General features: G+C 37.1%; 1 protein-coding gene and 1 non-coding gene across 2 annotated transcripts; both read left to right on the plus strand.

Moving 5' to 3' along the window:
- Positions 1–8,356: 8,356 nt before the first annotated feature.
- LOC147523763 (E3 ubiquitin-protein ligase CSU1-like) lies at positions 8,357–11,252 on the plus strand. The gene is given in 3 exon segments (XM_086599545.1): positions 8,357–8,645; positions 10,289–10,427; positions 10,430–11,252. Coding segments are annotated over 3 exon segments (915 nt in total). The 5' UTR covers positions 8,357–8,406; the 3' UTR covers positions 10,967–11,252.
- Positions 11,253–11,550: 298 nt separating this feature from the next.
- TRNAS-AGA (transfer RNA serine (anticodon AGA)) lies at positions 11,551–11,632 on the plus strand. Its single transcript has one exon. It is a non-coding gene; the product is annotated as a tRNA-Ser (tRNA).
- The last annotated feature ends 855 nt before the right edge of the window (positions 11,633–12,487 follow it).

Raw genomic sequence — 12,487 nt, forward strand, 5'->3', positions numbered from 1 at the left:
GGTGCTAGTGTGAATTTGTTACCTTACTCAATTTATAAACAACTAGGGCTAAAAGACTTGAAACTAACAAATGTTAGACTACAGTTAGCTGATAGATCTGTTAAGATTCCACGAGGGGTAATCGAGGATGTAATTATCAAGGTCTCTGATTTTTATTACCCCGTTGATTTTATAGTTCTTGACACTTTACCTACGAATGGAAACCAAATTCCTATCATCTTGGGTAGACCATTCTTAGCTACAGCAGGAGCTTTAATTAATTGTAGGAATGGGAACATGTCTATCACTTTCGGGAATATGAGAGTAGATGTAAACATATTTACACTATTTAGAAACCCTGACGATGATACGGAAAAGATGGATGATCTATGTGTAGTACACACAATAGCTAATAAAAGTTTTAAGAACACTCACTACAAAGATCCATTTTTATCATGTGTATCACAATTAGGCATGGATTATAACAAGGATAGTGTTATGCACTATATTAATACATTGCTAGACACTGGTCAACCTCATACAAAAATAGAAGACATTTGAGCATCTTTATGTCAAACTACTTTTAATCGTAGATTTATCAAAGATTTAATTAAGATGACTCGCCCTCTACTAAAATGTATAGGCCACGCATGGAAAAGAAGAAAGATAAAAAGAGCAAAGACTGGATTACAAACAAGTTTTAAGTCTAGGGAATCTGACTATAAAAGACCCACAAATTTAAAAAAAGTAATTACCTAAGCTAGTTAGGGGGGTAACCTTAAGTTTCCCCCCTCTGTGTCGGCTGGCGACATTAAACGTAGCACTTATGGGAGGCAACCCAAGTAATTTAAATAGATAGTAGCTCATGGCAAGAAAATCGAACAAAAATAAAATAAAATAGATGTGTACCTGAACCTGTGTTGAAAATATAAAGCTAAAGAATTCGGTAAGTTGATGATTCTTGAGCTTTTTATATTTCCAACTGTGAATAGCTTTCTCCAAATCCAATTCAAACAATGATAGAGGACTAGGGAAGTTCCAATATAACCAGGATAACTAACCTAGTTCGTGCAAGGAAAAAGAGGGAGAGTGCGATAGATTTTGGAATTCGACTTAAGATAGGAGTTGAAATCTGCCCAGCGTCAGGAAGTTGTAGCTTCACGATTAGGACTAGTAACGACGTGGATCACTTATGAAAGTTTTCCTATAAATAGTTGATCTCTTCTTGTTTCTAGCTTGCCATATAGCATCCAAGATGGCACAGAAAAGCATAGAAGGATTAAAGAAACCTATATTAGTGGGTTCCTTTAAATTCATGCAGAAGGATAACTAGTCTATCTCATCAAAATCTTCCACTTCAGTTCTAAAACTAAAGCTAGATAAACACTATATTCCTCTAGACCATGAACACAAGAAGAAAATGTGGTATAGATCCTCTGAAGTATTGTTACAAAAACAATACATGGGGTCAATATTTAAGTGGTGAGCCACAAGGACTTCACCCGTAGGAAGGATGTTATAAGAAGCCTTCCATATAAAATTCTGAACTCTCAAAGGGACTTAAAGCTTCCAAATCTGAGAATATATCTTGGGATTAAAACCACTGGAAGAGGCGTTCGATGCCTTATTCCTGATGGTGATGGCTGTCTGATAGGCTGACTTCACTGTAAAATTGCCATTTTTAGTGAATTGCCATATAAGGTTATCGGGGAGACTTGGTCTTGCTTTAATGGATATGGTGGCACTTTTTATAGGTGGAGGCAGACTTTTGAGAAAAGCTATATTTCAATCTCCATCAGGGAGAAGGGCATCCTGAACAGTCACAATTGAATAATTAATGCTCTCTACCCAATGCTTCAGAGACTTGTACTCTCCTAAGAAGAGCACCCATGGATCATTCCAAAAACTTATAGCGGTTCCATTGCCGACTTGCCATGCCATACCTGTGGCCACTATTTCCTTAGCCTTAGAGATGCTACTGAACATGAAAGAAGAATTAGAAGGTCTAGAAGTATCATCTGACATGGGCTTAAGAAATTTCCCATATTTGGCTCGCATCAATTTTGTCTACAAACAATCCTCTCCTATTAATACCTTCTAATACAACTTACCCAAAAGTGTTAAATTGACTTCCTTGAAAAATCTCAACCCTAGCCATCTCTCTTCTTTCCTTTGACAAATCTTATCCCATTTACAAGTGTGAATGACCTTGGAGTTTAGGGTGCCCTTCCACCAGAAATCTCTGCAAATCTTATCCAATCTCTTAGAAACTGTAATGGGAATAACAAAGGTGGACATGGTATAAATGGGAATAGCTTGGGCAACATATTTGATCAAGGTTGTTCTGCCAGCTTGGGAAAGAAGGTTAGCTTTGCCAATCATCTATAACTTTAGAAACTTTGTCTGCTAGGAAAGAGAAATCTTGAACTTTGGATTTTGAGAAAGATAATGGAGGACCCAAATATAAATCCTTCAAACCAACAGAGTTAATATAGAAAATGGATTTAATGATTTTTTGTTGGTGAACATGAGTATTTGGGCTAAAAGAAACACTTGACTTGTCATAATTCACTAGTTGCCCAGATGCTTCACAGTACTTATCTATAATATCACTCACAACCTCAACATCTTTAATAGAAGTCTGACAAAAGACTATCAAATCATCCACATAGGCCATATATGTAATACCAGGAGCCCCTTTAGAGACTTTCAAACTTGTCATGAGGTCAGTTTGTTCAACTTTAAAGAAAAGTCTTGACAAAGATTCTGATACCAAAATGAAGAAGTAGGGTGACAGGGGATCCCCTTGTCTGATGCCACGAGAAGGAAAAATGGTATTTAAAGAAACCCCATTAACAATAATGTTATATTAGACAGTGGAGAGGAAAAAGTTAATGAGTTTTATCCATTTGGTAGAGAAATCTAGGCTGTGAACCACCTATATAATATCTGTTTTGACCACATTCCAAAAAAAAGTTTGAACCACCTATATAATATCTGTTTTGACTACATTCCAAAATTTCTTATAGAAAACAAGCTGAAAGGCATAAGGTCTTGGGGCTTTCAGATTACTCAATTTTTTTAGGACTTTAAAAATCTCGGTAGGAGAGAGAATGGAGATAATATATTATCATTTTGTGACTCAGAAATGCATGGATTAAAAAGAGAGATAATGTTTTGGTTAGGAGAAGGCTCAGAAGAAGTAAACATTTCAATATAATACTTATTAACAGACTTCTCAATGATATTAGGATCACTACACCAAGTTCCATTATCTAGAAGAAGCCTATCTATAGAATTCTTACTCCTCTTATATGAAGCATAGGTATGAAAGAACCTTGTGTTTTTATCCCCACACTTAATACTGATAGTCCTAGAATTCTGTCTCCAATAATGCTTTTCTCAGAGAAAAAGTTCTTCCAAGGTTGCCCTAATGCTAATGGTGGACATATAAATAGCATCAGAAGGATTAAGATCATTGAGAGAAGCTAGTTTATTTTCACATACCCTTATATGATAAAAAACATTACCAAAAATTTCTTTATTCCAGTGAGAAAGAGCTTTTTGTAGATTAGAAATCTTAGAGTGAAGAATGAAAAAGGGAGAGCCAGAAACAGAGAGAATCCAGGCTTCCTTTATAACTTGAAAACAAGACGATTCTCTAACCCACATCTCTTGGAACCTGAAAGGTTTTTTCCTGATTTTTTGTTTGAGAAAGAAGTTGAGAAGTAAAATGAGATGATCAGATGCAGCATTAGGTAGATGATGGATTTTAGCTTGTGGGAAGAGGTTAAACCAATCAGTATTAGCTAAGCCTCTGTCAAGTCTCTCCTTAATATTAGCTATATTTTTTCTATTATTACACCATGTATACTTAGAACCAGAGAAACTAAGATCAACAAGGTTCAAATCAGAAGTCAAGTCTTGAAACTCTTGTACGGCTTTTAGGTTCACTTTACTACCTCCCAGTTTCTCATCCATGCTGAGAATAACATTAAAATCACCCCATAACAGTCAAGGACCCACACAACTAGTAGCAACATTACGTAAATGATCCCAGACTAAATTGCATTTGTGGGAAATGGGATGACCATATACTAAAGTAATAAACCAGTCACCTTCCGCAAGATAGTTTGAAAATTTTACCTGTGATAGCATGTTTCTCAGCTCCAATGATTTCCAGATCAATCTTGTCCTTGTATAGCAAAGCCAAACCGCCACTCTGACCTTCAGCATCTACCACAAAAGCATTCGGATACCTGAAGGATTTTTGTAAACTCTTTATTTTAATACTGCTAGCTTTAGTTTCTACTAGAAATATAACATCCGAGTTGTGTCTCCGAATCATTTCCTTTAGAGTCTGAGCTACCGTGGAGGTTCCCATACCCCGACAATTCCACATCAACATTCTATACATGGTGGCCGATATACATCCTCTAGTATGCTTCCAAAACCCAACTAACACACCAGTCTTTCAAGCAATTACTCACACAATCCAACTCCAGTCCTTGAAGAAAGAAACAGAGACTAAATTAATCGAACACAGAAAAACTCAGATGGAATCAAATCAAAACGTAGCTGTTAACTTGTTTCACAAACCCAGAAGAGAAAAACATTCAATCACTTTCTAGCCACCATCCAGAAGGCTCATCAAAACTGAAGAAAAATATAGCATCTGGACCACTGTCTCTGAATAGAAACTCAGCAAAAACATCCATAAAATGATATTCCACCAGTTCCGAAAGATCTATAAAATGACATACACTCCACCACAAGAAAATCCCAGCTATCAATGGAAAAATCCTCTATCTAGCAATTCATCCCTAACTCACAAACAGGAAATCAGTGGATCAAGACCTAGTTTCCTTTCATCAAAACAATCTGTCATCGGAATTATCGTCACTTTTAACCCAATTGGCCACTGATATAAATGCACAACAACAGATGCACCTCCACTACAAACTTTATTCAGAAGAAACCGGACCAGAAACTTGAAAACCAGTAGAAAAAACAATTCCAGAGAAGGTGCAGGAAAGTGATTGAAAAAAAATTAGCTACTCGGAACTGAAATCATCATTTTATACAACTAGGAATTGGCCTAAAGATGGTCGGAGTCAATCGGATCTCACCGAAATCACTCTAGGCTGCCGTAACATTGGGATAAACTACCACCTTCGGCAGGCACCGCCATCAAACTGGGAGCAAAAAAACTGACCAGATTCAACTCTAAAGATAACTTGATGAGAAGAAACACACTAACCAATTTAGTTGCCTCAGCTCATTGTCTTCTTCCCAAAGCTCATTTCTTTTTCACCTCTCAAGCCGGCTATCCCGAGCACGAATCAGTCAACTTGAGTTATGATTTTCTTCTCCACCTCTCAATTGATGAATTACACTAGAGAAATAGTGCCACTCAGTCGGATCTATAAAATTCTGTGTGTGACTCAGTCTGATTCGGCCCTAACTCGGTCTGTTTATGCCCTAACTTGGTTATTTCTGCCCAGCGCACTCGGTTTTGCTATATAGTTTCGATCCATCCGAAGGGTAGGCAATGAGAGAAGGCTTGTGATACATGTTTTGAATCATTTTTAGTAGACACTATTTGAGAATCCCTCGTGTCATCCGCATGAAATGACCAATCGAAATCGCTTATTTGAATTTAGTCGATGCGCATCCTCGACCCTAACATGCGGCATCTGGTCGAACCAACCTTGAGGTCGGTGGTCTGTCTGACAAGTGTCAACATGTGAACTATACATCCCGCTAGGCAACCCAAAGGAGTCAACGATAAGTTTTCAGCGATATATTCCGATAATAAGCTACCATATATAAAAGAAACAATGAGAAGAACAAAGCAAAAAAAAAAAACAGACAAATCGATATGCCTCAACGACACTTTCGAAGAACAACAACGACCTAGCTTACTTCACATACGATGAGAAGAAAAAGCTCGGATTCTGAACACTGAAAAAGAAAGACTTGGAAGAGATTCAATCAAACCCTTTGGCGCTTGTTGTCTTTGTTTGAAACCTTTGATTGACCCACTCTGTTGTCAGAAAGGTCACGTGTTTTGTAAAGAATGTATTCTCGAATGCTTACTTTCTCAGAAGAAAGACATTCAGAGGTATGCTCCCTTTCCCCTTTTTAATTGACTAATTAATTAATTAATTAATTGTTGTAAGTAAGGGTGGTCGTTATTTCTATGAATAATTGTTATAGGTTCGACTGCTCCAGTAGTGGTAGTATTTTGGAGATCCATGAAAACGATTTTAATGTACATTAATGAACGGTTTTAGGTGTCCGCTAACGTCATTCCCCGAACATCTTGAGTGCATTCATTGGGTCATAGATTTGTTCAATTTACAATGGGCCTTGAGAAGTGGAGAGTGAGGAGGCAGAGAGGATGCTTAAGATCCATGATATGTCTATCCATGGCGTTAGATTAGGATTTCACAAGTGGCAATTTGATTCTTTAACCACTAATCTTGATTGGTTGAAGAAAAGAAGGAGATGGGTCAAATTTTTAGGAGTGCTGGTGCATCAATGGTACCTGGAAGATTTCCAGAATTTGGTATGCAAATTTGGGATGCTGGAGAAAGTAGATGTAGTTGTTGGGGATTTCAGAGAGGTCTCTACTCTGTGGTTGTTGGTGGATAATTGTGATCTAACAAAAATTTACATTTACATATCATTGTCACTTATGTTAGATAGAGATACCTATCTGATCAGGACTCTGCCAGAATTTGAAGAATACCATTTTGGAAGAGTGGTGGTTGAAGACGATGGTGAGTTGAGCGGGAGGCACCCAAGTAATCCTCGACCCCATTACGGGTTCCTGGCAAACAAAGGTACCCTTAGTAGTCCAATCTGATGAAGAAAAGAGGACTAAATTCAAAAATTCAAACCCGAAGCCTTTGTATTCATATAAATGTTGTGGGCTGGGGTTGGCCAGTGTTTAAACTTTCCAATCTGAACCCAGCTCAAGTTTTCAGTCGAGCTCCATTATCCAACCCAAGTTCAACCGAAGACGTGAGAATCAAGTCATTCTAAATTAAATTCAACATTGTGCCTTAAGGGAGCTTAAACATTGACAACACAGTGTTTTCATGAAATGTGATTCTTATTGTCTTAGTCGTAGTCCCCAATGCTCATAAAACACCTAAGAGCCTTGAGGTGTAGGCCTCTCAAATAGTCAATGAGAGAAGGCTTGTGATACATGTTTTGAATCATTTTTAGTAGACACTATTTGAGAGTCCGTCGTGTCATCCGCATGAAATGACCAATCGAAATCGCTTATTTGAATTCAGTTGATGCGCATCCTCGACCCTAACATGCGGCATCTGGTCGAACCAACCTTGAGGTCGGTGGTCTGTCTGACAAGTGTCAACATGTGAACTATACATCCCGCTAGGTAGGGGTGGCAGTTTTGTACACGACCCGCTAACCCGACATGAATTCGACACGAAATTAGCGGGTTTGGGTTGGAAAAAAAGGCTTTTGGGTCATTTAAGGGTTGACCCGCCAAACCCATCAAATAAATGGGTTGGGTTAGGGTCACACATGTTAACCCGAATAACCCGTTAGTATACCCGATTAGTTCCCAGGTCCAATGGGTCGGGTCATCAACCCGTGACCTGTATGACCTGTTTTAAGTCCTTAAACATATATGTTTCCGAATTTTATTAAATCTCATAATCCCAATTACCTAAAAGAAAATACTAAGCGTAAAATGATCAACTAGATTTAGAAGGATAAGCAATCCAAAGATATAGAATATTATAGATTCATTCAATAAAATATATTATCACGTACATTAACATTGAACCCTTACCCTAGTCTCAATTATATAAAGAGAACAATGAAGCCGTCAAAGTCACAATAATATTTGCATTTATTTAATAATAGGTTTGCCCACAAGGTAGCAAAGTGGATAAACTGGACATGCATGGTTGTTGTTTCTAGTTTGGTTATGTTTTTTGTTTGGCTAATAGGTTGTTTCACTTGTTTGGTTAAGGCGTTCAACAGATGCATGTGCTTCAACAACTCTACGCACTTTTGCAAGTTCTTTTATTATTTAGATTAATAAATATTCTTTATCTAAAAAAAAAAATAGAGCTTACGGGTTATCTGTTAACCCGATCCGAAATTGACCCGCTGGCTTAGCGGGTCACCCGTTGGGTAACCTGTTATATATGTGGGTTGGGTTTGGGTTTGACAAATTTGACACGATTAGTAATTGGGTCGGATTTGGGTTTGCTCTCCTAACACGTGACCCGAGTATGATACTACACGAACCCGACCCAACACGACCCATTGCCACCCCTACCGCTAGGCAACCCAAGGAGTCAACGATATATTCCGATAATAAGCTAGCATATATAAAAGAACTGAACGAGAACAAAGAAGCAAAAAAACAGACAAATCGATATGCCTCAACGACACTCGAAGAACAACAACGACCTAGCTTACTTCACATACGATGAGAAGAAAAAGCTCGGTTACGGAACACAGAAAGAAAGACTTGGAAGAGATTCAATCAAACCCTTTGACGCTTGTTGTCTTTGTTTGAAACCTTTGATTGACCCACTCTGTTGTCAGAAAGGTCACGTGTTTTGTAAAGAATGTATTCTCGAATGCTTACTTTCTCAGAAGAAAGACATTCAGAGGTATGCTCCCTTTCCCCTTTTTAATTGACTAATTAATTAATTAATTAATTGTTGTAAGTAAGGGTGGTCGTTATTTCTATGGCCTTTCTTGCATTGTTGCCCTTCCAAGATTGGAATAAATAAAATTGAAAAAAAAAATTATTAGATTTGGAGAGTGTTTACTTGTTGTCAACATTAAAAAAAATGGATTAAGTACTGTTATGGGAAAAATAATGTAAGAGAAAGCAGTTCATACATATGATGTAGGAGGAAAACATCCGTGAAGCTTCTCTGTGGGTTAATGGAGTGATAAGAGGGAAGAAGACACAGTGTGGTATGTACTATGTACTATGTAGTAGCAAGGATATCCAGACGCAAAGCACCTTTGGCTTCCTGATTTATGAACATCAGATGCCAGTTGAGATGGCGTATGAGAGTTGGGGTCTTGTACAGCAGTTATTGTTAGACGACCAATCAGGCTTACTTGCATCTGCAAACACTGTTTTGTACAGATGCAGGAAGTTGGAATTGTAGTGGTTGGAGATGGTCTAACCATAGTTATTAATACCATGAAATTTTGCGATTTGTGAGAGATAGGCAAACAATATTTTGTGTGTCAGTATCTTAGATATCGAGATTTTATTTGCGTCCGTTTGCACCAATAGGCTTCAGTATATTAATCATATATGCTGAAAGTTATATTTTGTTTATTTCTTTTCTTAATTCAAAATTTGTCCTCATGTCTGACGGTGGGAGGCTACCTCCCTGCTTGACTGTAGAGTTTGTGAAGTATATGCAGTTCTTTTTCTCGGAAAGAATTAAAACTATTGACAACCTATATCGAAGGGGCTTAAATATGCTTAATTCTTGTTCTCTTTCCAAGTGGGTGGAGGAAAGTGAGGGTCATCTTTTTGTTACGTCTTCAATCTCTTTTGTGTTTAGGACTTTATGTTTTTTCCAGAAGTCGAAGGGGATCGAGTATCCCTATTTCTTGTTCTCTTTACAATTTGGTGGAGGAAAGTGTGGATCATCTTTTATTTCACAAGGCCTTGGACGCCAACTTTGAACGTCAAGGAGGATTTGGCCAGGGATATGATAGTGCAACCATTTTCAACCAAGGTTTAGTGGTTAGCTGGAGACCAATGATTGAGGCGCTTCTGGGCTTGTGTTGGTTCTACAAGGGTGTGCGTTTTGTAAGTTCTATTTGCATTTGGGATACATTTGTATGTCAAAATCATCTTATTGTATTTAGGAGTATGAGAGATTAAGAGTAGCTCCTTGCTTACTTAGATCATAGAGAAGACTTGCTAATCATTACTAATTTAAACTACATATAGATTTTTACTGAACAAAAGTGAAAGGAAAAAATAAAGAAGAAAAGGAAAAAACATAATTATAAAAAACAATATGAAGTGCCAGAGTTTAGAAAGTGTGATATGGTTATGATCCACCAGTTAATTTATACAAAACATTTTTTTGTTGTGTTTTAGTCAATGTAATTTTTTTATAGGCCCAATTATAGTGCATTATAATTTGATGTATTCAGTATAATGTGCTTTCTAGTTTTCATTGGGGCCTTCCTAGTTGGGTACTTGGGTTATTACTCATTTAATAAGAAATCTATAATTTTTCATTTTGGAACACTTCATAACTTGTTTTTCCAGGAGGCTTGCTGCTCATGCTCTCCAACAGAAGCAAGAAAATGATGAAGAAGAGGAGAAGTTAATGCTGCAGAAAGCCAAGGAGCTTGAAGCATTTGATCAGCAAAACCATGGCGCAGTTCCTCAGTACAATGACAGAAGTTACACTTTCGAGACAAAAATGGCTTCCATGGTGCTAACAGCGTTAAAGTCACATCATATGAAGCGGAAGCTCTTCGCAACATGAAAGCATTTTGGCTTCCCTCTGCAACACCAGAAGCTCCAGTTAAAGTTCAAGCTCCCTCCACCTCCACCATCTGTCCAGAAGGCAAAGAGAAGCTGAAGCTAAAGACCCTCTTTCCCATCTACTTAACAGAAGAGAACAAGGAGCAGAAGAAGTCCAATTCTATTAACACCAACTTCATCTGCCCTAGCTGCAAGGTTACTCTTACTAATACGCTAACACTCGTTGCACTAAGCACGTGTGGGCACGTCTTCTGCAAGAAGTGTGCAGATAGGTTTATGGCTGTTGATAAAGTCTGTTTGGTGTGCAACAAGGGTTGCAAAGAGAGGAGTTTGGTCTGTTTGGAAAGAGGAGGAACTGGATTTGCTGCACATGATGATCATCTCGAGGCTACTGACTTCAAGCATTTGGGAAGTGGTTCAGGACTGGGGCTTGTGAGACCGGCTGTGAAGACCTAAACTCATTTTCAGTTGTTCTGTGCATTGTGCTTTGATGATCTGTTAAGTTGTTTTTTTTTTCTTCTTGTTTGACTATTATCATATTATGCATCACTCGTGGTGCTTGTACGCGTTTTCCTGGACAATGTATGAAAAATAGCAGCAGGGTGATGTAGTCTTCTAATTGATCAGTTGCTATACATGTAGTCATCTAATTGATCAGTTGATATACGTCATATGTAAGTGTGCTAATAACTCTCCCCTGAGAAAACTTTTGCTATATGACGGACAACGTTGTTATTCGGCATTAGCTTGTGTATTTAGCCAGAAGAGTAGTGGATTACTTTTTATTACAAAATTTAAATTTCTAACCAAAAAGATCTCTACCCAAAGTCAATTTATTCAGAGGTTTTCATGCCATGCACGTTGATTTTAGTTCCCAATTAGGAGCCGTTTGATTTTCATTTCATTTGATTAGAGAGCGGATTAATTTGTTTAATATTGTTGTTTTACTTGATGGAAACGGATTGAGTACTTATTAGCTATAAAGGTTGGTCAAGATAAGTGGAATTATAAAATGTTTGTGGTCTTCATAACAAAGGAGAGTGGACGTGCCGGAGTGGTTATCGGGCATGACTAGAAATCATGTGGGCTTTGCCCGCGCAGGTTCGAATCCTGCCGTCCACGCTTTTTATTAATTTTGTTGGTGAAAGCTTCCAGTCGAAAAATATTTTCTTAGACATGCTAACGTGAAATAATGGAGTACAAGAAATCACAAATTACGCTGATGGATGTTACCAATCTATGCACCCGGCCGGTTTTTTATATCTAAAATATTTTCTCCTGCAAGTCTACATTCACATAGTACAGAATAAAGTGGATGAATCAAAATATTTTCTCCTGCAAGTCTACATTCACATAGTATAGAATAAAGTGGATGAATCATTAACAAAAAATATGAAAGCAATAACAGAGAAAAGAAAGAACTCGATCTACAATTTCGAAAAAGCTGAAAATCCAAACAAACAAAAATCAAACCTTTAATTTCTAGAAGAGATGGAGATGAAATTGAGAAGATGGTTGCTCCTAAAACTACGGTGAACAAACCAAATATGGTGAGAATCTTACCTTTAATCATATTTTTATAAATTTGTATGAAAAATTAAAATGAATTTTCATATGTGAGTTAGTTTGTAAATATGAATTTACATTTATTTAGTGATTTTACTCTGTATTTTATAGTTTTTATAGTTTTGCAATTACAAGTTTGGATTTATTATGCATTTTTATGTTTGTATATGTAGTAGTTTTAGTATGCATTTTTATATTTTCGTAGTAGTTTTTACTTTGTATTTGTAAATTTGCGTAATATTTTTACTCTATTTTTTTATGTTTATGTAATGTGGGTGATAGTTTTACTTTGTATTCTTTAAAATTTGGGTAATAGTTTTACTATGCATTCTTAAATTTGCGTAGTAGTTTTATTTTGCATTTTCATATTTGTGTTGTAGTTTTATTCTGCAATTTTAAATTTGTATAGTG

This window comes from Coptis chinensis, chromosome 1 (genome assembly GCF_015680905.1).
Source record: "Coptis chinensis isolate HL-2020 chromosome 1, ASM1568090v1, whole genome shotgun sequence".
Lineage (NCBI taxonomy): Eukaryota > Viridiplantae > Streptophyta > Magnoliopsida > Ranunculales > Ranunculaceae > Coptis > Coptis chinensis.